We start from the raw sequence: 26,512 nt of genomic DNA on the forward strand, positions 1-26,512 counted from the left end.
ACACTTCCTATTCTTCTAACTGTATCGTGTTTGATCTGAATTATTCTTGTAAATCGTACCAAGTTTGTTATTTTTTGCAAGTCGGGTTACAAAGATTTTCAAAAAAGTGCCCAGCGTTGAATATTTGTGCCTAAACCGTGCCTAAACCGTGCCAAAACTGTGCCGAAACTGTGCCTAAAATGTGCCTTAGCAATATTTAAAACGTGCCTTAACTGTGCCTAAAGTGTGCCTAATCTGTGCCTTTGCATGTTTTTTTCCCGTGCTTTGGCACAAAAACCGTGCCTTTCCTTGAGCGCGAATCGTGCATAAGGCACGGTGTTACGCTCGTGTACACCAGTAGCGTGCGCCAAGCCATAAAATCACCTTCGATTTGCTAAATTATGTGTTTGTTGCGCTAATCAGAGGCCCGTTTTAGATCAATTTTAAGGTAAGAATCGGTGTATTTCTAAACAACGAAACTGATTTGGCTTTGACAATTCATTTTCACTTACCAAATACCGAACAAGAACTTCTTGTCAACAATTTGCTTTTTCTATGGCCTGAATTAGGCTCAAAATTCCATTTTGCATCGCCTTAGAGGGGCATGAAGTGTTTGTTCCAAAAATTGAATAAGCCATAATAAGCCAAATTTTTCTCAACTGATTTTGATAACTGGGTGACTAAAGTAAACAGTGGTATAGGTTTGGAAGTTATGCAAGAAGGCAGGTGAATATGGTGAAATTTTGAAAAATGGCTATTTTGGGTTGTAATTTTAACATCAATTTTGGCCAAACTCTAGCCCCAGGCTCCTCTCTGTGCAATACCTTGAGGACAAAGTTACATGCATGAACTGAAAGCTCTATTATAGTAGAGGTCATGGTCAAATTCATTTGGCAGCACAATTTATCAGTGGGGTCTTATCACACTTTTAAAATGCCCAATGGAAGGCTGGATTTTTGGTCCTCAAAGGGCAAAAAATGAGACCCCCCCTGTAACTCCAAAACTAAAACTCAGAGAAGTGAGCCAAAGTGGCTTTTGAAATATCTCATTATACCCAACTTCTGAGCCAAGTTCCAGCCAAATCGGTTGACCACAACATTTGGCCGGCCCCTGGAACACTTTCTCAGACAATGACACTTAAAGAGACTGTATAATTAGTCCTAGAAATCTGTATTGGTGACTGTACCAAGTCTTCTGAAATGAAAAAAACATTTCCCAAGATTGATCTAGTGACTATGTGCCGCTAACCAGTGCGGTCGTTTTTTGCTGAAAATAAATTCAAGAAATGCTTAGAAATGAGTGCTTGTGACACAGCTAGGGGTAAGATTTATCTGACAAGGCTCTCACTGACAAGCAGTGTTCACCTCGACTAGACGTCACTTCACCTGATAAAGAGATAAATTGTTAATAAGGTGTTTTTTTGCGGTTTGGCAAGGGACGTAACCGCAGACATTCTTTATCACAATAACACCTGTATTATAAGTCGGCGAAAATAGAAAAACAACCATAGCTACTTTAAAGCTGGTTAAGCCACAGCAATTTGAAAGCCATTTAAAATAACCTCATGCGACAAATACTTGGCCTTGTTTGACCCAAATCTACTTTTCGACGATTAACATGGGAAGGAAGCACGAAAAACACATTGGCTTGCTGTTCTCACTGGCGTTTGTTTTTCAGGTATGTATCCAATGCTTTTACTTGGATCGATGCGCTGCACGGTTTACGGATAGTGCAAATTTATCATTTATTGTTTCACTGTAGATTTTGTTGCAGGTTTTGACACTGCGAGGAGCTGTTTGTCATCGAACTCGAGGTAAATTAAAACGCATTTTCGAACCATTTCAAGCACAAGTTGTGACTGCTTAGCACCTTATTTACCAAAAAGGCAAACCATTACTGTTTAATGTATTCTCAAAGACGTCTTTAGTGAATGAAACACTTAAATTTAGAACAAAAGTGACCCAAAAAATTAATAAGATTAGTTAAAAAGGTTATTTTTCGGCACTGTGAAGATAGTCTAATTTAACTAGTGACAGAAAAAGTGTTATTGATTGTCGCAAAAAGGTTAACTGACTGTACAGATTATATTTCTAATTACGTAATATATAGGAAGAGTTTTCTACCTCTGTCTACATTTACAGTAGGGGAGATTTTACCCGATTCGTAACGAAATAATTGTCAGTGAGCTTCAGTGTGAACGCATTCCCGGAGATTTTGAATCTGGTACCTTAAATGAAAATTTTGTCTCCGAATCAGAATGTTCTTGGATTAATTGAAGTGTGTCTCCGAATCAGCGAAAAGTAAAAAAAACAGGAAACATTTATGAATTCGGACAAATATCCTCCGGTGTAAAGTGCCTAGCTTTAGCCCCGGCTGGCAGCGAGCTCTGAAGGCTTGCCTATGTGCAAACTACGCATTGACAGGTACAAAATGACCCGATAATAATTTAAAAGCTCTAAAAATGCAAGGCAAACTTTGCGAGACTTGACCAAACAAGGGCAGACGATTTCATTTGCATTCTTTACAAAACATGAAGAGTTATATCGAATACTTTATTAGCGTCTTTTTTTTCAATACTTTTGACTCACATATTTTCTCTTACGGACACGTTTATGACCAGTGTAAAATCCACCTTTTATTCAGTTCAGGAAGATAAAGGACATTGGAGTGTTGGTTTGCGAACTGCATTCATCTCACCTGACATAAGAGGCCAACATTCTTTAAGGCTTACCCATTTCAGACACGTGGTGTCCGGTTTATGGCAAATATAAATAAAAAAGTGCGGCCATCCTTGCCACTTTGTACTAAAGGTTATACATTTTATTTATTGAGTTGTTAATCTTGGCCAAAAGAGGAAGTATCACCAGGCTTGCCCGTTCTCACTGATTATACGCTTATAAGATTGCAGAAAATGTTTTAAAATAAATCCCTTCTTTCAAATGGGTCTATGATCAAAATGTAAGTATTGAGAAAAGATTCTTCCAAGGGAAGGTTTCAAAAGGTTTTAATGACTTAGATTTTATTTTTAATTCCAGTTCTTCAATACTGCAATTTCACAACAAAGCCAGCGGCGCTTTTCCCATTCAATGAGTACTACAACACCTACCAGGAGATTATCCAAGGAAGTTTGCACGCTCATTTCTCGAACACCCACTTTGTCCCCGGGATCGAAGGTGAACCCGGCGGTGCAGTACGACTCGAAGGGAATCAAAACTCCTACATCGAGATTGAATCAAACAAGCAAGTACAATTTGAACAATCAATGACTATTTTGCTTTACATTAACCCGACTCGAAACCTACCTGGGCCCCTTGTACATTATAATGCTACCGGCCATGGTGTGCAGCTTTGGGTCCAGGGGAATGCAGGTGAAAAAGGAGAGCTCATGGCACGGTTCAACAAACGAAACCTGAATAAAACCACGCGGTTGAGAGCTGAAGTGCTTAACTTAGGGCAATGGAATTTCGTTGGCGCCTCGTATGATCACGTAACAGGTTATGCCACCCTTTACCATGATGGTTTGGTAGTCCAGAGAAGGCTTATTGGCAAGAATCTGTATCTCGCCACACGTTACGAGATTCGGATTGGAGCGGTAGCCATTTCTTCCTTAGGTTCCTTCAATGGAGAAGTTGCATGTTTGCAGTTCTATTCCAAGGCACTTGAACCAAGGGAAGTTTTTGAAGGAAAAGACGCTTGCAAACAAGGTTTGTAAAGGTGAAGATGTTGTAGATATAATCAGTTCAGGTTACTGAAACCTGTATTAATTCTTGTTTAATTCAGAATTGCTCATAAGACACGAAGGAAATTTCTTAGGACGGATTTTACCTACACCACACTGAGAAATGAATAGAAAGATGAAAGCACTTATTTCGCTTCTCGAGGGATCAAGTTAATTGGGCTTCGAGTATTTCTTTCCAGATCATTATTAATTACTCTGTTGAGGAAATTAGATAAACCACGAACATTTTAGGGTTAATACCCCTAGCAGTGAGTTCGTGATTTCAGTGGCCAGATTATGGAACCCACGTTGTGGAACACTATAACCGGACTATGTATGGACTTCTTTTTCAATTCAGATACCTCGTCAACCACTCCAATAGACTTACCAAAACGTGCCTAATTATATTCTACGTAAAGGAATCGTAGCCGCTAAAATCGTGAATAATCGTTAATCTTCCCTCTTTTATTTATTACTGTAAGAATGTCAGAGAACAGCCAGTAGAAGCAGCTGATTGGGATTTAGCAATGTTAATTCAATGTCTTTTATACAATGGAAGTTTCTTATTGGAGGAAGGTATTCAAAGGGACTAATATATTGCATTTGATTTCAGTGGTTCCTCTACTTTTTCTTTCTCTCAACCTTACGTCACCAGTGCATGTGGCAGAAGCAAATGAAACATTGCTGGCAGTTAGCGCAATTACAAACAAAAACGTCACTAAACCATTCTTCCGATTTGACTTTGGTGATGGCACCGATGTTCAAGAGAGTTTCCTTGAAACGGCTTTCCACATGTACAGCTATATAGGGTACTATTCCTTGCATGTAGTGGCTTGGACCTTGTGCAATACTAGCATATTAACTGGCAACGCCAACATTTCAGTGCCGAAACCAGTTCGCATTTTAAACAACGTATCTCTTCATAGCAACCCGACAGTGTTTGGGGAGACCACCCAAATAACACTACTTGTTGAACAAGGAACAGATTTTGAGTGCTTGTGGCGGCTGGGTGATACTGCGAATAAAACAACATCAAGCAATTTTCCAGGAGAAATTGTTTTGAGACACACCTACTCAGCTTCTGTGACTTACACAGCAATAGTCACCTGCAAAAACAGAAGAAGCGAGCTATCCGTTTCTGAAACCGTACAGGTCCAAAAAGTTATAATGGGGCTAACAATAATTCCAATTCCTCCTATATTGTTTGGAACACAGTTTATGGTGAGATGGCAAATTAACGATGGGACTGGTGTTTTATACAAAGCAAACTTTTCAGAAGTTACTCTCGAAGCTGTTAAGTCAAAAAATGAGACGCATGGACATGCATTGGTAACACAAAACGAGTACAAAACTCCTGGAATATTTTATGCCCATGTCGCTGCCTCAAATGCCGTGACGAAATGGATTTCCACATCTCTTAAATGCGCCATTCTTCGAGAGGTTTCTCCGTTTGTGCCCGTTCTAATTCATCAGAGCAGAGATATAGAGATCAATGAGACAATTTCAGTTTGGTTGACAGAAGTGAACTCGGGACCCAATATAAATGCTTCATATATGGTCAGCTTTGGAGACAACAGAAAAGTGGTGCATACCTGTGAAACCTTTGTCAATCACTCTTACAGTTATCATGGGCTTTACACTGTTAACATCACAGTTGCTAACAAAGTTTCCCGATTTAATACCAGCATTCTCATAAAGGTCCATAAGCCAGTGATAATGTTAGAGGGGGCCGTTATACCCAATCTCATTGTTAAAGTCAATGATCATGTCAACATTACTATGTTTATCACGAAAGGGTCGGATTTCTCGTGCCATTGGCAGTTTGGTGATGGCCACGAACTTTCACAAAATCTAGAGGATGAACTGTTTTACTTCAAAGATTCAAATTTGAGTGTCAAAAAATTCACTAATATTAGCATTTGTGCAAAACACGTTTTTGAGGAGGTGGGTATTTATGAAGTCAATGCTGCATGCCGAAATCGTTGGAGTGAAGTGAGAGCCTCGGGATATACCACAGTTCAGAAGGAAATTACATTTTTCCAGGTTTTGCCTATTAAACCTGTGATTCTTGGCAAAACGTTCGTTATAAACATGACAGCAGATGGTACAAATGTAACGTTCAGAGTTCGTTTTGAAAGGAAAGACCTTTATATTGAAAATCACAACTTCTACCATTTGTGCATAGTGACTTCAGATATTTATAAGAAAGCAGGGCAGTACAACATAACAGTAACCGCAAAGAATTTGGTCACTCCGTCATTTCTTTATACACAAATCCTTTACGTAGAGATCCCTATATCTAACGTTAATATAAACGTGACCTATTTAAAAGATAACTCCCACCATGTTGGTTATGGCAGCGACATGAATATCTTTGAAGTTGGAATGCCAGTTGTCTTCAATTCCACCGTTGGAAACGGTTCAAGTCTGGATAACAAGTGGTCTATAAATAATGTTAAGGAACATTCGACCAACCAAATCATTGCGCGTACTTTTAACACACCTGGAATATATACAATATCGGTACTTGTTAAAAATCGAGTGAGCCAAGTGGCTGCTGGCGTAGTGATTGCTGTCCAAAGACGTCCCTCTGTCTCACATGGTGGTTTACTGAAATGCTCTTCTCCAAGGGTAATGGGAGAAATCGTTACCATCCAAACAAACATCAAAATTATTGGAACCAACTCGACCCTTCTAATTGAGTTAGACAACAGCACAAGCTACTGCTATGGACATGTTGGCGGTTGCAATGAATTGGAAAAGGGCGATCTTCCCAAAAGAGTGCAATACAGGGGTGAGCTTGAGAAAGATATCATATTAAGGAAGGTTTTTAACTCTCAAGGAATTTACATCATCAATGCAAGCCTTGGTAATGCAGTTTCAAGAGTATCGACATCCTGCGAAGTTGAGATTCTCGCAAGACCTTGTAGGAAACCTAAGGTAAAATTAAAGGACGCTGGTGACATTCCAAACGATGCAAAACACTTTTTAAGAGCCGAAGGTATCGCCATCGAGGCAGATGTGGATGTGTTTTGCCCCGAATCCAAGGAATCCAAATATGAATGGGAGATCTTACAAAATGATCCAAGGACGGGGACCTTCGAATACTTTCATGATTTTAATTCAAACAAAGAAGTTTCTCTGCGAGAGTTACAATTAAGAAGGAGGGCATTGCCTTTGGGATTGTTTAAAGTACGTTTAAAAGTTGGAATGGTTGAAGAAGAATTAAAAGATTTCGCCACTGTTGCTGACGGTTACATCAGGGTAGTCCAGTCCCCGTTGATTGCAAAGATCACTGGAGGAAGTGAGATTAGAAGGGGGTTTGGATCTAAGCTATCCATTGATGGCCTAGGCTCATATGACCCGGATGTTGGACCAGGCACTATTGCAGGTATTCAGATCTTTTTGCTTTCGCATGAAACATTTATTAATAATACAATGAAAGGGGCCAAACCCATACTTATAACTATTAACCTCAACAAAACAATAGTTCTAATTTGAACTAGGCAACCATATTATTTAATAAATGTACAAAAATAAGATAAATATTAAAATGCTGAATGTTTTGATTCAAGCGATTCGTTTTGCTTTCAAGCTCTCCTTTTTTAGACAAGGCAAATATAATTTGTCTTTATCCGTTCAATCATTTTTCACTCTTTTCTTTTTATATCGCACTAGCAGCAAGTCATAGCCTTTTGTTTATTTGGATTATCTGAATTTAAGTAAGTTCTCACTCCATCTCGTAAATCACCGACGTTAACGTCCTACATTTCCGGCCGCATAGACTACCAGCCACTGGCATGTTAGGGAAATCAGCCCGCGCTCCTTCCGAAAAGATCCTTTCCCCTCGGGGAAGACCGAAAATCGAGCCTAAGGCTTACTATAAAAATTTAGTCTTTTATAATCCAAACCGGTGAACGGATAAGCTCAATGTCATGTTCCTTTTTTTATGGTTTTCCAGGAATAGAGTTCACCTGGTTTTGTAGAAATACTACCGAAAGTTTTCCGAAAATTATAACAGAAGCGATCAATGGTGTGGTTAATGTTTCATCGGAAGAGTTAACTGCATTGCCTCCCAACCCTGATCAAGGATGTTACAGAGACGGGCAGTATCTTCTTTCTAAAACGGCCTCTCTTGAATTAACCACAAGTCAAATGGTGCAAAATGAGACCTACGTGATCGAAATGGTAGTAACAAAGGGGAAAAGGACAAGCTCGGCTACTCAGAAACTCGAAATTGGTCCTGAAAATCTTCCGACGCTCACCATAAGGTAAGATCATTACCCGTGGGAGAGCACTGAGGTACATTTGGGTAGAGTTGTGCTGCCGAGGCCTTCAAACCCTGACCGTGTTTAAGACAAGAGACCCCATTTAATTACCCAGGGCCGGGTTGTTCAAAGCTGGGTTAAGATAACCCATGGTCGGTGCGACATTTGAATTCAGAGATGAAAGCTGAAAAAGCAAAATTCAGTTTAATTCTTTTCGTCTACGAGGTGACTATTGGATGCTATAAAACGGATAGAGAAAATCATTCGAGAAAATGCTTTCGAACAAAAGAAAAAGAAACCAGGATAAAAATTTAACCTCCGGTTGGCGTTAATCGATCGTATTCGAATCACTGGGCCCTGATTCATTTCGTTTCGCATACAGAATATAGAGTTTGCTTATACTACGATTGGATATTGATTGGAAACAAATTGTATTAAAGTGCCACCCATGTAGACAGCTACTAGCCAACCTTTACACGCCCTTTAAAGGCTTCCTGTCCAAACAGACACCCTGTTTAAAACGGTAAATAATTTAATTGTATGCCCTGTTTAAAAACCATACCCCCGTTCCATACCCCGTTCAACGGAACATACCCGTTATGGCCAAATATGGCAGTTTTCCTCCCCCGGGGTTAAATATACGGGAAAGCATATTGTCTTACACCATCCTGTTTAGAATCTCTTTGGTGGTGTTTGATTGGTAGCGACGTCTTTGATGATGGAGACGAGATTTCCTTTTAAATAATTTTTAACCAGATTCAATTCGGTAGAATATGTTTGTGACTAGATACACGGTTGATTCCGGACTTTCTATTACAGAAACAGATCTAAAATTCGAAGTCTATGTCGTGGGGTCAATCTTAATTTCCTTTTCTTTTTTTTTTTGGGGGGGGGGGGGGATGGTAATGGATGCTACAGTGGAACCTCGATATAACGAAGGCTCATGGGACTGGCAAAATATGTTCGCTATAACGAGGTTTCGTTATATCGAGGTTCCCTTTCATATAGTTGCCGTACATAAAGAAAATCGTTCGTTATACCAAGGACTTCGTTATATAGAGGTTCGTTATATAGAGGTTCCACTGTAATGAGTTTAAACCAAAGGAAACTAAGATTTGAACCAACGCTGAAGTTGATCTACAATATACATAGCCGAACATATTATGCGAAATAGAATAGTTTTGATAAATGCGACAGAGAAAAAGATGTCTGTTTTTCTTTTCTTTTTGTTCTTTGCTTTTTCAAGGTGCGAGGTTAACTGTGGAAGCAAAATGAACCCCTCAGATAAACTCTCCCTATCAACTCAGTGCAAAGGAATAGGGTGTGTAACCCAGATTATGTATTCCTGGTCTTTGTTCGTCTTGGAAGGCCGCGAAAATGGAGAAACAACATGGCGGCGTGATAATATGACACTACCAGCCCTGAAAAACGCCACATCAAGTGCTTATCCAAACATTGTGATAAAGAAATATAGCTTTCAAGGAAGTAGAGATTATAAGTTGGTTATCACTGCAACGTTGCCTGATGGTAATTACGGTAGAGCTGCTTACACTTTCCTAACAAATGCTGCACCCACGGGTGGTACCTGTGACGTTGAACCACGTGTTGGTCACGTGTTCAGTACGCGCTACTGGTTCTGGTGTTGGGGATGGAGTGATCCCGATGGACCTTTTCATTACGAGATCGTAAACGCCCAACAGTCTGAGGAATTTCTCTTGTATTACGGAAGAGAAGCAAATACCTCGCTTTTACTTCCTCTGGGAAATGAGGACAATAATTACACGTTAGAGATTGATGTTCTTGTTTTTGATAGACTAGGCGCTGCAACGACCGTTAATCTCCAAATTAAGGTACCAAACACTTTTTTTCCTTACAACTATATGTTTGCTTCTTTTAGCGAAATCATCTGTTAATCCTTCTTTGAATTCACCTAATTGGTTCAATTGGGAAGTTTAAAATTTTTACGTTTGCAGACTACACAATTAAAATAGATAGCAGATTACACAATTAAAATCAGAATTAGAATTCTATTCAGTATTTCAGTGGTTTAAAGCCAGTTTAACCAGATTTCATTGTTTCGCCCGGTTTTAAACTGTATTTTTAACAAACCCGCATTGTACGCTGCAATAAATTCGCCCCGAGTAGAAAACCGATTATCTATTTCATCGAAGGCCCAGTAATGCCTTCAATCGCGGTCTCAGTTTCTGACTCAAGACCCACGAGAAACCAATATCAGTGTTCTCCCAACAACAACGATGCATTTTCAAGAGAACCAGTTATGAGTGATACGATAATCAACTAAGAGAAAGTGCTTTGATCATTTATCAAATTTTCTAAATTCTTTAAGGGACATTAAGGAAATTCGTGTGGAGAATTTGTATGTGGATATTGGGCATTATGATAAATAATCGGCCTTTATGCTAATACCACAAATGACGAGTACCCCCTTTACCACTAGCTACCACTTGTATCGCGGCTGGTAGCTAAGTAATCGATAATATTGAAAAAAAAAAAGGTCCAGCAAACCGCTAGGATCACTACGATAGCTTAGGAGACCATGAGGAAGCCACTCTTAATTTTGTGATTCATTATGTGATTATTTAATTTTTCTTCCTAGTCGTTACCTTCCCTAGTCAAGGGTACTGAGCTGCTGAGTCAGCTATCAAATCTTACAAGTGGACAGGGCAGTTCCTTAGCGGCCTCAGTGAAATCTGGAAATAGCCAAGAGGTCGCATTAATGATTGCGAGCATTTGTTCAGTTTTAAATCATCAAACAAAACTCGGCGATGGAGGAGAAGGTGTTCACCTTGCAGAAAAACGAAAGGTAGAGAAATTCGTAATCACTACCATTAGATATGAACTACCGTTAAAATATTGTGGATAACTAGACGCTATTTTGTTAAACCGAAGGAAACAGCCATGAACTATAGGTGACCCTTAAGAGTATGTCTTCAGGCCCTGTCCCCTGTGAAATTATATGAATCATACTTTCATTCAATTCCACCCTCGGAGTCCACTATATTTCTAAACTGGCTTTTTTCTCCAAAATCTGTTTATTCCTTTTCCCTAGTTTTGAGAGTCCCAGTCAATCATTCAATCAATAGATGAACAGTTTCGAAATGTTTTTATAGAAGGAGTCTGATAACCCTCACACAACCTGCGTTAGAATAATCTAAATTGCTTTATTTTATGTAGAGCTGAACACATGTGTCCGCACTGTTTAAAGCAAGTATTTGACAGTGCTTTTTTATTTCTTTTTCTATTGCTTCTGTAACGTAAAAGGTGCGAAGCTCTTTGATATTGGCAATCACTTACCAAAGACCTACCTCTCAGCATTCTGCCAAGCTTATTTCAGGGTCCCTGTATCAGGCTACACAGGTTACCAGAGAATTATCGTTGGATGCACAGGTAAAGAACTCTGACTTCTAATTAGTCTGTCTCATGAAGGGTTTCTACAAAAGGCATAATTTCTTGATTAATCGCACAATTCGAACTGAACGGAGTAGAATGTTTTGGAAATATGGTAGATCGAAATAACTTGACATCTTCCTCTAAGGCAAGGTCGATACAAGCCTAATGACCATTTTCACTTTGCTCATGATACACCTTGTTTATCACCCCCCCCCCCCCCCCCGCCCCCCACAATTTTGCGATTGTTCCTGGGTATTACAGTATTCCCAAGGGAAATTGAAGATAATTCTCATGCACGGGAGTAAACAAGGTTCAAAATGGGCAATGGGCAAAATGGTGAACTTACATGTTGTTTATTAACGCATAGAAATGTTTGTGACTACGCCTGTCTATACGAGAAAGAGATTTATTTCGTTTTTTATACCGACTACTGATAGGCAATGATAAAGGTAGTGTTCCGCGTAGGACTTCGCTACAGATTGTGACGAGGCCACATGAAAATCGTCAGTAAACGCACATGTTTTTATGCAAATTCACCGAATTAGTATTGATATCTACAGTGAAGCCAAGGCAAAACCCTTAACTGAGCGAAGTTGACAGATTGCCGCAACTACCAGTCAATAAATAAAAGGAATGAGGAAGCGCCCGACATAAAACAACACACATACTTAAAGAATACTTACAAATAATACCTTTACATATCTGTCTGGTTATCTTTCTTGTCCAGGAGGCCGGTACATCTGCTTTAACAAGCATTACTGCTTTTGTGGACCGTAAATCAAAAGAAACTCCGTCTGGCTCATTGGAGTCTCTTGCGTCAACTATGTGTGGTGCACTTGGAAACTTACTGGGCGCCGCATCAGCTGTCAATAAAGCTAACATCACCAATCAGGGCGTGGAAAAGCAAAGTGCGACTGAGAACAAGCAAGCTAAAGTACTTTGTGTTCATTTCAATAATTCGTAACATAATATTGTGAATTGTTCTTAAATACTTTTGAGCTGTTTTCAAAGGTACTCCACGTTAAACAGCGTAGGAATAAAGGATATTAAACAAGGCCGCCAGGATGCGTAAAACGAATGCTTTTAGTTAAGGTAGTAACTTGAAGATATTACGTTGGTGCTGGCTGTTGATTCCTTAAATAACCCTCAGTTAAGGCACTGAGCATTGGCGTCCATAATGTTATCCTGTACTCGGCGATTACAACGTTTCATTTTGAAGATGAAATACTTACCTATTACAATTTCAGTGGTAGTTCGTCCATAATACATACCTAGAATGACAAAGTCTATTTCGCGAGCCGTTTCAGTGGAAAAGGAAATGAACTGGTTAGTAAAGCTATTCGATACTCCCTTTTGTTTTGTTGCCCTCAAGCCTGGGAATGGTCTTAAAGGTCTTTAACGTGGCTGCTTGGCTTCTCACTAAGTTGATTGCAATACATTAGACCATTTGAATCACTGTTTTTTCTAGGGTAAAGCAATGGTGAAACGTTTAATCAACGCTCTAGACTCTCTGACCACATCACTGCTTAGAAGTAAGGTTTCATTTGAAGAAGCATCGGAGTTTTCAACCCCGAGACTCACAGTCAACTTGAAAAGTTTCACAGTTTCTGATGGTGGCGGTGAAGTGCGCGTAGGTTTCGCAAATTTCAAATTGCCGGGAGGAAGCAACATGTTCCGTAAAGGAATGCTGGGACTGACATCTGTCAATCAAAAGGTAAGTAGCGTTAGTCACCTGCTTGGCAACCGAAGAATAACGATGATGATGACGACGACGATTATGACGTTGATGCTGTTGTTTCTGATGATGATGATGATTAATGATGACGATAATGACGATGACGAATCTAGGTTGCTAGACAATTGAGGATTTGCGCAAAATACAGAAGGAAGAATTTTTGTCGCCTTTTGGTTTGTTTGTTATCCTCTATTAAAAAACTTAAGCAAATTTACAATTTCGACCCGGATTGTCACTAAAGAGAAGAATTTCCTTTCTTGCGGCTCAAATTTTATACTTAATGCACCAGGATAAACCAACTCCCACAATTTTAATAAAGCGATCAAAAGGAACACGCGACTTAATTCAAAATTATGCAAATTTCTCTTCCGTCATTCTCGTGGCTTAAGAGGCAATATTCTGCCAAAAAGACGAGATTACTTGCATCGCCTTGCCTTTTAAAAATTTATTTAAAACCTTAAAAGGGATTTAAATATACTTTTTGCGATAGGTAAAATGGTATTTCGCACATCATTAGTTTCGCTGGGTGCATTTCTCTTTCCAGGTATTTTCAATGACGCAAAACTACTATACCTACAACAACTCATCCCGAGACATAAGTAGTCCTGTCGTGAGTTTGTCATACCAGGACAAGAGCAACGAAAGACCTATAACAGTTTCAAATCTCAACAAGCTGATTGAATACTTTTTACCGGTCCGTGCAAACCTGCCTGAATCACAAGTGTTTAATGTAAGTGTGAGGGAAGAAGTTACGTGGGTGTATCACAAGCTTGTAATTACTTCGAAAGACGAATCAGTCAGCATCGAAGTCACCCCTTTTAACTGTAGCCACAAACTTCAGATCTTCGTGCGAGAGAATACGAAACCCACTAAGGAGAAATACTCTTGGAGAAAACAGATCTGGCAATCTTCAAGTGGAGGTCGCGCAGACACTAACTACACAGGTTGCTTTCAGGAGTATGGTGCATACACACTCTTCTTGTCAAATATGGAGTTACGAGAAACCTCTTACATCATAGGTGTACTATACGAAGGCGGAAAGGAAGAGATTTCGACGATGAACTCCAACGAGACTCTTGTGATGAAATATTCTATAAGAGTATATAAAGCAAAATGTCTTTACTGGAATCAACAACAGGAAGCATGGATGGGAGACGGATGCATTGTAAGTGCCGTCTAGTTGTTTCTTATTTTCTTTCTAATAGTGTTATTGTTGTGTAATGTTTAAAACACCGGTTGGAAACTCCAGCGCACATTAGAACATTAAAGAACATTAAACCAGTAATAAGAACATGCTGTGAGTGTTTTTAAATACTCCGTCCCCGGAGTATTTCATTTCAACACGATTGCTAAATAACGCATGAAAAATGACAAAAAAGCAAACAAAATAACAAAGCTAACGGTCAGATAAAGTTATGCACTTAATACAGTTACAACTAGCAAGTGAGAAAAATGCTCGAAGAGTATCGCTAAACCTGACGATAAATGAATCTGGCATAAACGACGAGTTTAAGGAAAACTTTGTGACGAAGTACAAATTGCAATTTTTTTTAAGTGAAAAATTTAGTATAAAGCTCATTGATAGAGATCACGGTGAATGTCTTATAGTGCGTAATCCATCCTTTATATAGAGGGGGAGAAGGGCAATAACTAAGTAAAGTTTGTAAATTGTGGTTTGAAAGTACTTTCTGAAGAAGCCTTTATTTGCCTAAAGAATATTCAAAGTTATGGCCAAACATGTGTGTTTATGAAAAATCTCATTTCTCGACTTTTCCTTCTGTTGAGATATACATTGAACGAACTTTTTTAATGTGAAGACAAAAACATGTCGCTTCTTTACTGTTTGTAGGTTGGACCCCTTACGAGCTCCAAACAAATTCACTGCCTTACCAATCATTTAACAACATTTGGGTCTGGAATGCTGGTCGCGCCTAATCCTCTAGACTTCAGTAAAGTATTTGCGGGTTTCAAAGAAGCCTTTCAAACTGGAAATGTGGTTGTGCTTTTCACTATTCTGACTTTGCTAGTCGTGTATGCCTTGTTAGCCGTATGGGCTTGGAGACGAGACAGACTGGATTATATGCAGGTTGGAACCCCACTACTGATAAATCACACTATCGTTTCCCGGTATCGTTTTCAAATCTTTTACCTCAGCACTTATCTCCAGAAATGCAAGAAAACTCGGAACTTACGTAATTCATATTAGACATAATTGATTTCCTAATGGCTTCATGTATAAACAGAATTGCTTGAGTTTAGGTCGGAGGATTAGGGCTTGTGGACACAATACTTTCATCGTCCATAAAAAAAAAAATTTCAAAAAGGACGAAAAGGGAAAATTGGAAACTTTTGAGACACAGCTACTTGAGCTACCGCCTCATTTGTCATGTTTGTTGCCATCCAAAAGGAATTATCTAGCCGGCGAATTTGAAAAACTCCTTTCTATTTCCTCTATTTGAAAGGGCCATTTTGGTGAAGAGTGGATTAGGCCTTGGACAAAAAGAGTAAAAAAAAAAATTACCTTTTACATCAGTTCATTGTGATCATCCCCATTGTTTACGTGGGAAAGGTTGTATTTTCGGCGATGTATTTTCCTCCCTAGTTCCAGTAGTTCAGGTATTGGAGTGTGACAGTAAGTCAAAAAGTGGGAAATGAATCCCCTCGCTTTTTTTCCCGATCATTTCTCTTTGCGCTGTCCTCACAATCTAAACGCTTGGAACAGGCTACCTCCCAAAGATAGTTCTAAAGACATTTTAGGGTTCAGGCACTTACCTCGGTTTTCAGGCTTTAACGGGCCTGGCTTGCTGCAAACACCTAAAATCCTTGTTCGCTACCATTTACATTTTAACAGATTGGCACCACTGTCGTTCCATCTCACCATAACGGCGATTACCGCTACGAAATCTACTTTGTCACCGGAAGTCGTAACAATTCCGGTACAACCGCCAATGTAGGTTGTGAGATCTTTGGGAAAAGTGGCAGCAGTGGGCCGTGTTACTTGATTGACGCCAGGCGACTGCTGTTCCGTAGAGGAGATTTGAACGTTTTCGTCTTGTACTTGCCGAGTTCTCTTGGTGCCATCCGTGGATTAAGAGTTTGGCATGATAACAGTGGCAAAAATCCGGCCTGGTTCCTGAAAAGGGCTATGCTTCGCGACTGTCAGACTGGAGAAAAATGGTTCTTCCTTACTGGTAGGAATGCGCAATTCTGTTTTAAGCTAAATTTTATGATTTCATATACGAAACCCAATCTAAACAACAACTTAAATAGAAAGCTATTAAACGATTGTCCAAAAATTCGGGTTTGAAATGCAACTTAAGTGCAGGGGATCAACCACTTAGATCGATCAAACCAAACGAGGTTAACATATCACAGTTTTTCGTACGGTACATTAAGGAAGACGATGTGCGTGTATACAATGCGTGGGTCTTCACAGCTCAGTTGGGAGAGTACTGCAGCGCTAACGAAGAGGCTATGGTTTCAAAACGGTTTTTTTGTTCGGGTTTATTTGCAATTGCTTAAATTGCTATTACAACTGCGAAAATCGTATCTTCATTTAAATATTAAGTTCTGTTTATCATATTTTGTTTTCTAGCTCGTTGGCTTGATGTAGCGGACGAAGACGGAAAAGTAGATGTATTTCTGCGTCCCGCAAGCGAAGAAGATATGGTATCTTTCAAGAAAAGGTTGAACAGAAAAATTCATGAGGGGATATGTGACAATCATCTATGGTTCTCAGTAGCATATCGCCCTCCTAGAAGCCAATTCACGCGGCTTCAAAGAATTTCTTGTTGCTTGTCTCTGCTGTTTTCCTTCATGGTCGTTACTGCTATGTTTTACGGTTCTGACCCTCAACCGGGAGATACGTCTAAAAACTTGGAGGTGGGACCGATTAAAGTTAATTTACGTACTGTGATCATAGCGATCGAGAGCGCATTAGTTGTACTGCCTGTCAACCTCTTGATTGTGGCTTTGTTTAGAAAATCTAGAAGGAAGGAATTTAATTCTTCCCAGCCAAAGGAGAATTGCTGTAGACAAAACGTTTCCCAGTCACCTGAGCAGGTTGATGATACTGATTCCATACGTACTGATACGGATAGTTTAGTGGGAGTTGTTGAAAATAAGGACCAAGAAACGGACCTCCACGATATCCAGTGTCAGATCGACGATGAAGTTGAACTTCACAGTGAACCAGACGAAAATAGCAGTAAAAATCACGATAAAACCGACTTAAAGTTACAGGATGAATCTAGTGGTTTCTTTTCAAGAATTCGTGCAAAATTCAAAGGCTCTGGAGGCAGCCGTTCACACTGTTTTCCACATTGGTGCATTTACTTGGGTTGGACTTTGTGCATATTGATGACACTTACATCTGCCGCGTTCACACTGTTTTACAGCATGATGTGGGGGAAAGAGCAGTCTAACGTTTGGCTAACGACTATGGCCATCTCGTTTGTCCAAGACACACTAATCAGTCAGCCACTGAAGGTGCTTATTGTCTCCTTGGTCTTTGCAATAGCTGTCGCATCGCCCAGTGGTCAGGACGATTTAGAAGAAATATCAGCCGCCATGGGTAAGTACGAGATACATTAAAATTGACAAGTTAGCATTAATTAATGAAATTTTTATAATTGGGAACATCATCACACTTCTTTGCATAGACTAAATTTCTACTTCTATTTTTATTTCATTAATCTTATCGGCTTTAACGGCATTAAATTTTCCCAAGTCGACACTCGTTTCATCCTAGCTAATTTGTTTTAAAATAAACATAGTGACTTTTAGTGCACTCTGGAATATTTCATTCTCCCCCAGTTTTCGCAGCAACGGTTTGCTTTTGCAACAAAATGTGACAGTTAAGCTCTACGAAAGGCGTATGATAGACTACTCAAGAGAACACTTTTCTTCGTCTAGTTTAAACGTTTTTATTCCACAACAGACTGACTCACAACACTTTCTTTATGTACAAAAGAAAAACAGGTTCAGCGAGAGAAAATCTAAACGGCGCGGAGATCTGACCCTTTGGTCCCGATTATTACTGAACTGGCCATTTTATTAATGTTTCACTGACTAACTGTTTACCTCATCTGATCATAGGGGCCGACCAGGCAGTTTTCGACGAACAGCTGAGACATGAAGATTGGACGCAGTACAATGCGCCTGATAAGAAGCTCTTGAAATCGCTGCGAACTCGAGAGCTTAGAAGACGTCACACGATCAAACTCTTCACAGACTTCTGTGTTTACGTTATTTTGCTCACGATGGTCATCATCTTAAGCTTCCAGTACAGAAACCCAGACTCGAACAAAATGATCGATAGTTTGAGGCGAATATTTCTAGATCCGGTTCACAACAGTAGCTATGTTCGCCTAAATCAGGTAAGCTAAAACACCTGTTAAACTTATGTTTATTACAACTGTTAGTTGCCTGCCCCTCTAGCGAAACAACAAAAGGCGTTCAACCCATTATTACCTCACGTACGAGACAATCTTCGTAGTTTCTTCGGTGATTCAAAACAAAGAGATGGAAAAACTAAGGCTCGAGAAACGAGAAAACAACAACGCAAGTTTCCAAAAAATACCTGTATGCAAGAAACTTGTTCTTTTTGTGCTACCGCCCCACTGTCCTAGTTTGCATCTCAATTTTAAAATTCATCCAAAAAATAGCGACTTAGCTGACACATTTTTTTATGTAATACGTGCTTGCAGGGCTATATGTTGCACCAAAGTAAAGCAACACCTTATTTGAAACGCAAAATTTAAATAACGTATTACCATATTATGCAATATCACACAAAGAACGGCTTGGAAACTAAAATTTCCAGGACGTTTTTGGACTTTTTACATTTAGGGCATGAATTTTTCGTCATTTCAGGCCATGAAACCTAAAAATGAGCCTAGCTAGCTGTAAAAAGGGGCAATACGGACGCAATACGTCCTAGCCGGCATGATCGCATGCTGTTTACTGAAAATTCCCTCATCCATGTCAGGAAATTCTGTATTTTAAAACCTCCCCTAGGGCATGACTCAGCAACTGAGGACATTTCTGCTACGTTTTCAATGTTGGTTAGCATGCAAGGATTTTTCCCATGCCTATCGTCAATGATTTGCTCACTGGTAATAGAGGGGGTGGCCCCAGAGTGGTTTTGCATTGAAATTGGCATGCAACAGAATTTCGCATGCCCTGTAAGCATAATTTGAGGTTCCGTGACCTTCTCACCCAGGCCGCGAGAAGCCTAGGTTCTAGTAATAAGTAATTCATACCCAGCAAAATCTCCGGCATGCCGGGCATGCCAAATTTTCTGGCATGCCCGGCATGCCAAATTCTCTGGCATACCGGGCGTGCCATAATCTGGGTCATGCCGGGCATGCCAAAATCGGTCTCTGGCATGCTCTCAACGCACAGGTTATAATTCCTTGAATCTACAGAGATTTTAAGCCTGGCTAAAAAAAAAAAAAACTAAACAGATCACAGTCCTTATCTTTTGATGAACGGTTACACGATGACGTCATTGCTGTTCCTTTCATTTTCATAGATTTGGTTGTCCCAGCGAAGTTTAAATAACAAAAGCTCTAATTTTCACAAGAAAGAAAAACCCTGAGGGATTCTGCCGTAGTAATAAAACAGCGTCATCGTGGAGATGACCTGTTGGGGGATTGTAAAAACTCCTCACCCCTTTTAATGGGTCTTTAATAGGATTCCCATTTCACATTGCGAATAAAATGGAATTGACTGAAATCAGTAAAAAGAGAGACAGAGACTATTTTCATTGTATAATAAAATGCATCTATGTTCCATGAAAGCTTTTAAAAATACAAGGTTATAGAATATCTTTCAAAGTTCATTACAAACTGAGCTAAGCCCCAAAATCACTGTTCATTATTCAGTAAATTATGATGTTTGACAATGCAATGTGCTTAAATATAACGTTGCAATTACAAATCTCTCTAACGCAATTTTCCCTACGTCAGAAAAGCTGTTTTTATCTTGTTTCACATTTTGATAAGGAGTCTGAGTTCCTCTTTCGTGTTTTGTAGGCTTGCCAGGGATTAATGTTTTTGTGTCATTACCAGTGTCTGTGTTCTTCGTTTTTAACTCAAAGTAAGTCAGTAATAACTGACGGTATCAAAGGATTGCTCTCTAGAAAAGTAATTATCTCCTCGTCATGTCTGGAAGTTACCTGTAACAAAAAAGAAATGGAATCTTAACACATGCAAGGGAAATATGAAAAAAAGAAATAGAACATGTAGAGCTCAGCTTCTCTTAACATATTTTCATACTGGCTTGTTGAGTCTGTTAAAGGTCGCAACTAATTGTCTGAGGGTAATTTCACAAGAGTGTGCAATTGAGATAAATACATGGTAAAAAAAAGTGAAAGAAACGTGGTTTCACATTAGCCAATTTACATTGCGCTGTTCGATGATGTTTACACGCTTTTCTACTGCGAAATAAATCTTTGCATTTGGATTTGCAAGTCAAGATTATACCGAGTTTGACTGACACTTAATTGAACAACAGTTTCATTTTTAAGCAGGCAGTTGGGGTGTAGACCTATATAAAGCCGGAATATGTAAAGGAAACTCAGCGAAAACTTTTTCGCATCTTTTTGTGGCGATATTTTTTCACGGTTCGTCCACTGATTAGGGGTTGCGAAGAAAAAATAAATTAGGACCAAAGGTTAAAGCCTGTCCGGTTACATCATTTCGTATGTTACCTAGAGTTCTAATAAATAGGTCATAAAATAGGATTTAACGAGAGCGAATTTGTTTCTCAATCGGTGTATAAAAAAGTGAGGCTATCAAATGAGAAGTTTATAGAGTATCAAAATTATTAAATTAAAAGCTCATTTAATTAGGAAAATTCCTATACGAAAACAATGCTAGTGACATTGAATTGATCAGATAAAATTCTCAGAAAATATGTCCAATAAAAGCCTCATTATTTGCTTTTGTTTTTGCGTAAAGGTAAATTTTTCGGCCCACAAAGCAAAGTTGAAAAAGCGACTAAATCTTAGTTTTTTACATATGAACATGTTTATTAGCTTAGTTTTCGTCCGTTTTAAAAGCTTTATAACCCAATCATAATTTTCGGGTTAAAATATTACAAAATCATTTCAAAAACCATGTTCATTTAAAGTAGAGCCGGCAAACCTGAACATTTTGTAATTCAAAAGTCGGACCCAGCCAGGTTGTTTAAGCTTAGAATTATTTGCATTTTAGCGTCCTATAAATTTACCAGAATCGCCTCTCAGAGGCTTACTGTAGCAAAGCATTTTGTAGTACACTCGTAGACAAGCAATGTAAGCCTTAAGTCTTTGTTTGGATGAGATGTCCGAAAGAAAAATTAGTTTTGTGGACCTAAACGCACATTCACAGACTGCTATATTGAGTTGTTTACAACTTTGCATTGACACGCGCAGCATGTTCATTTTTTTAAAGCGAAATCCAAATCTGATTTTGGCATTTGATTTACGGATATTTTATTTTGTCTCCAAAAGTGATTGTAATATCCGTTTGATTGTCTTTCAAACAACAGTCAAACTATGCAGCAAAAATAAGTAACTTTACCAGTACAGTGGAAAAATATGACCGTAGGCGCCAAAAATAATTATACTCGAGCTATAAAATTAGAACTGACTTTTTTTAGCTTTGGTTTCTTATTTTTGAAGTTTTCTCTAGTCTTCTTAGCAGCAGAAGAAGATTACAAGACATACAAACAGAAACAATCCGAAGTGAACAAGTTGACAACCACTTATGCCGGAGTTCTTAAGCATGCTCAACAGCAAGATAAACTGAATGCCAAAAGGATAATTCACGGGATTTGTTCGATATTCAGGCTTTTTCTTTACCAAATTAATACTAAATTTGTACTTACAGTCTCTCGCAGAATCCATTTCTTGTCCAGCATTCACCAACATCTCAACCATGCACCGCAGAAAAAAAAGACAAACAAGTGCGAAGAGACATGACGACATCATGACGCCACAACTGCCACGCTACAACAAACTAGATTCCTCGTCATCCGCGAAAACACTTCTGCGGAAATTCGGCCGATTTCGTGCGTGCTCGGGGTATCTTCGGATGACGCAGATGACGTTGCTTAAAGGACTAACGTCAGCAAGGAGTAAAACAGTTTGCGAGATTCGCATAGCCGACAAGGAGCGCACTGAAAAACTAAGCAAAATCTCTCTGAGAAGGCAGTCCAAATTCACCAAATCAGAACGTCTTTGCAGTATTAACGTCGTACTCTCGTACTGACTTGAACGACCTGGTAAGCTTCATTTTCACCAGTCTTTTAATGCTGTTGACCGGGAAACATTCCGACACGATAAAACTTAAGCATGGATAAGTTTATACTGAGAAGATTTGTTATCTTATTGTTTAAGACGCTTTTCCGCGATCAAATTTAAATGTGGACCCAGAAATGTCAGTATCGGTTTGAAATAAAAGGATTAATCTTTGATTGCAAGTTAAGTATTCTATTTTATGTATGAATAATGTTGTTTTGTTGTGCTTTTTATTTATAAATCCAGGGTTCTGTCTTCAGTTTTGCCAGTCGATCCCGTGACACACATTGTGACAAACATGACTTTTTTGGTTATAATCTGCATTTATTGCCAGGCATGAAACCTGTAACTTCAAGCTCCCTAAGATATATTTGGCGATTATATGTGATTCTCAGGATATGATGCTGAAGCGAACATCAAAATCAGTCTCGCTGGGCATGCCAATTTCTTGCCTGGCATGCCGGGCATGCCAAACCAACTGGCTTCACTATCGGCATGCCCGGCATGCCCGGCATGCCAAACCAGAGGAGCTAAAACTGGGAATGAATTATTAACCCGGCGAGAGATCTGGGACCTAAGTTTAGCTGGGTCAATTTTGGGCTGCGAGGGCATGAACCCATTTTTTCCATGCCTATGAGATGTTATTTCTAAGTACCAATGTTCCCTTGAATTTTGTCATGCCTAAATATATAAAATTTTCCCTCTCTCATTAATCCTCAGGCTGGATGCGATTTTTACGCTCCGTAGGCATGTTCAACTGAAAATCATGCCCATACCCTTATTCAAAACAAAATGCTAAAATTTTAGTTTCCAAGCCGTTCAAAATAAGAACGCGCAATAGATTCCCAACTTTACTAGGCGGGTCATGAGTGAGCATTCGTTGATGCAAGAAAGTTGCAATGAAATCCCAATTATACCAGAGGCCGCTTCGCGGCCGGCCAGGATAATTGAAATTAAATATTATTCTACATCTATGTATTCAAAGGTGACAAAGATAGATTCCATCTGGGCCTGGACGAGAAAGACCTTGTTACCCTGCTTGCACCCAGTATTACATGATGGGAGTGGTGAAAGTGAGCCATTTATTGCCGACAGAGTGTCACTGCTTCTGGGCGTGGTGCGAATACGGCAAGTTCGCATACAAACAGGTAACTATTGATTGTCAATTTACAGTTTCAAGGAACAGCGAAAACTTTATTTGCAAGTAAAAGATTTCCCAGGAGTTCCACAAGCTGCTTCTTACGAAATATGCAAATTTCACTAAATTAAAGGAATTATATTGTGTTGCACTCCGCTTTTCTCAGGTACCCTTTCATTGAAAACTTATTCTAGTATTTACACACTAGAACAAACTCTATTAAGGCTAACTATGTTGTTCATTTAAGGTACTTGTAAAGTGAACAAGTTCTTTAAAGATGCTATCTCGGAATGCAACGACTTCCATTCGCTTATGAACGAAGAAACAAAGTGTTATACCGAAGGGTGGAAGAATGCAAGAGAGAAACCAACCGAGACAGAAAAAGGAAAGTTATTCGCCTTTTTATCGTCACAGTCAACTCACGTTCACACTTCTTGGGAGCATGTTAACGCCTTCGAAGCTCATCATATACTACCAGTTATCGGGACATTTTCAACTTACAGCGGAGGTGGATACGTGTTGAATTTGAACAGAAGTTCGCAACAGTCTAGGCTTATTGTGGATCGTCATGAGAGATCGTCTTGGTTAGATAAATACACCAGAGCGGTGCACGCCGAATTTGTTGTGTACAATCCCGCCATTAATATGTTGGCAGCTATGTCCATCACGTTTGAGATTCCGCCTATAAGCGGAATATTCAAAAGTTATGAAGTCTTCACAGTGAGCATGTACAGCTCCTTGCGAAAACATCCAGCCGCCAGAATAACTGGCGAGGTGATCGGTGCTCTTACATTGGTTTTCATGATCTATCGTATTGTTCTGACTCTATTCCACGACAAGTTGCGGTATTTTACAGACCTCGCCAAGGTTTTGGACCTTGTTTTAGTTCTCACTGGGGTTGTCATTATTTTTCTGAAAGTACTAACAGAGGGTTTCAAGAAACTAGCCACAAACCAATTCAAGGAAAACACACATCAGTTCCTCGATTTCTACCAATGTGGCTTCTACGATGAGCTGACCGACTATGCCTTCGCTCTCCTCAATTTTATCGCTATTGTTCGGTTTGCTGTTTTCATCCAGTTTCTAAGTTGTTTAACTCAAATTCTGAGGACCATCGCAAGATGTTTTCATGAGCTGGTTGCTTGCCTATTTGTCTTCTTCTGCCTGATGATGGCATTTTCGTCAATGTTAAAACTTGCATTCAACACAGACAGTGAAGATTTCAAGGACTTCTCCAATTCATTCCAAACCTCCGTTTCGTACATGGCTCGGATGGTGAGAACATCCGATGATATTTCAAGCACCTACACAATCGTGAGGGCATTTGCCTTATTCTCCTGCTGCCTAACATTGATTTTCTACTACCTAACCATTATAAGGTCGGTGTTTATAGTAGGCCACCGGCAAACGTTGGTGGATGATCGAGGAAGAGCAAAAGAAAACTCTTTTGAATCTGCTATTTTAGAAATATTTGTGGACAAATTCAAGGAAATGACAGGAATAGAGAAGAAGGATAAGGAACTTGAAGAGGAAGAAGACCCTAAGGAAGTAATGCTGAAGGCTCAAAGAAATTATATCGATAAAAGCCAGTTTGTTAGGCTTCAAAACCTTATTAATGAAGCGTACGTGGAAGACGTTATCGACGACTTCAGGATCTTCGAGGTAATGAGTTTAGAGAGTCAAACTTCGTGGATACTTTTGGAACACGTTGACATCGAAGCTGAGGATGATTCTTTGATTAAAAAACAGGAAATGAAGCTAAAACGCAAAGAAGGCAAAATCTATCAAGAAAACGCAGGGAATGATGAGATAACGGGGATATCTCATGTCAGATTCGATCTTCCATCTCAAGAAATCGACACAACACCACCTGAAGAAACCAGTGCAGACACCGACAAAATACAACCTATCACACAAAAAGAGCAAGAGAAGCTGAGCATTCTCGAAAAACTAGTACAGGAAAAAATGAAGACTTTACAGGAGCAACGCAGAATCGCGCAAAATCCTCGGGAGTCTCGTTCTGTGGAACACGACATTCAAATGCTTGCAAAATTGCAACAAAGGATTGATGCTACGAAACGGAGTAGATTGACGAATCTGCTGTCTTCTGATGAACATTAATTTTGAAAACGGACGATGTAAGCTGACATTGATTACTGTGTAAATGCTGTATATACGCATTATTGACCAAGCTTGAGGTCAAGATGGTTAGATAAAAACACAAAAGAGAGCTGCCGAGCCCGCTCGGGTAGCCAATCAGAAGTGATAACGGATGATGATTCGTTTCATCTTGCAATTGCGCGCCCGCGGATTCAGCCATATAATAAATTGCCTTTCCCTGACTCTGCGAAAACCAATCAATCAATTAATCAACTAGTTGACAGCTACAGCACAATTGTCGAGCACATATGGAGAAAAAGTTTGAAAAGTAGCGGGTGGAGTGAAGGATTCAGTGACGCGCTGCATGATGATTGTGTCAGTGCTGCTGAACATACCAACTGAATGTATAGTATCTGAGACCTGATAACCTCCCTAGAACTTGAGCGGCAATGTTCTTTCTAGAACTTCTTTTTTATACGATGTTGTGTACGTGTACATTCACAAATCGACACAAAGTCTCAAACAACGGATGGCCTGTAAGAGTAACTGGCGTATAATGAAATACATATCTTTACGGCGATCCGCCCAGACGAATTGTATTGCTTTGTCTGGAAACCTCAATAAGCCAGAACTTTCACCGACTAAAGCTCTGTACCGTTCATTATAATTGTTTCATTAGATTTAAATTTCACGAAACGCCCGAAATTAGGTTTACAAGTTTAACTTTCGTTTCTCAGTCTCTCTCTCTCTCTCTGGAGCTAGAAGGAAGAAACGAGGAATAAAGGCTGAAGAAAAAAATGTTTTTCGGAGTTTCTTGATGCAAGCAAAAATTCTCTTTCTAAACGTGGCCAGAATGCTTACCGGTATTTCCCCACCA

The 26,512-nt window shown here is 39.4% G+C and overlaps 1 protein-coding gene across 1 annotated transcript; it reads left to right on the forward strand.

Moving 5' to 3' along the window:
- Window positions 1-1,596: 1,596 nt before the first annotated feature.
- Window positions 1,597-25,727, forward strand: LOC140925889 (polycystin-1-like protein 2). Its single transcript, XM_073375730.1, has 17 exons — window positions 1,597-1,656; window positions 1,741-1,792; window positions 3,015-3,683; window positions 4,311-7,088; window positions 7,659-7,968; window positions 9,212-9,815; window positions 10,583-10,789; window positions 11,248-11,373; window positions 12,104-12,310; window positions 12,845-13,090; window positions 13,656-14,276; window positions 14,961-15,197; window positions 15,963-16,320; window positions 16,707-17,684; window positions 18,209-18,489; window positions 23,383-23,545; window positions 23,783-25,727. Exons 1-17 carry the CDS (start codon window positions 1,597-1,599, stop codon window positions 25,654-25,656), a joined length of 9,771 nt encoding a protein of 3,256 aa, XP_073231831.1. The 3' UTR covers window positions 25,657-25,727.
- The last annotated feature ends 785 nt before the right edge of the window (window positions 25,728-26,512 follow it).

Source organism: Porites lutea, chromosome 2 (genome assembly GCF_958299795.1).
Source record: "Porites lutea chromosome 2, jaPorLute2.1, whole genome shotgun sequence".
Classification (NCBI taxonomy): Eukaryota; Metazoa; Cnidaria; class Anthozoa; order Scleractinia; family Poritidae; genus Porites; species Porites lutea.

Coding starts and splice junctions, on each gene's coding strand:
- LOC140925889 (XM_073375730.1), top strand. CDS start 1,597: ATGGGAAGGAAGCACGAAAAACACATTGGCTTGCTGTTCTCACTGGCG. Junction 1,657..1,740: donor CACTGGCGTTTGTTTTTCAG/GTATGTATCCAA, acceptor GTTTCACTGTAG/ATTTTGTTGCAGGTTTTGAC. Junction 18,490..23,382: donor GCTATGTTCGCCTAAATCAG/GTAAGCTAAAAC, acceptor ATGTATTCAAAG/GTGACAAAGATAGATTCCAT.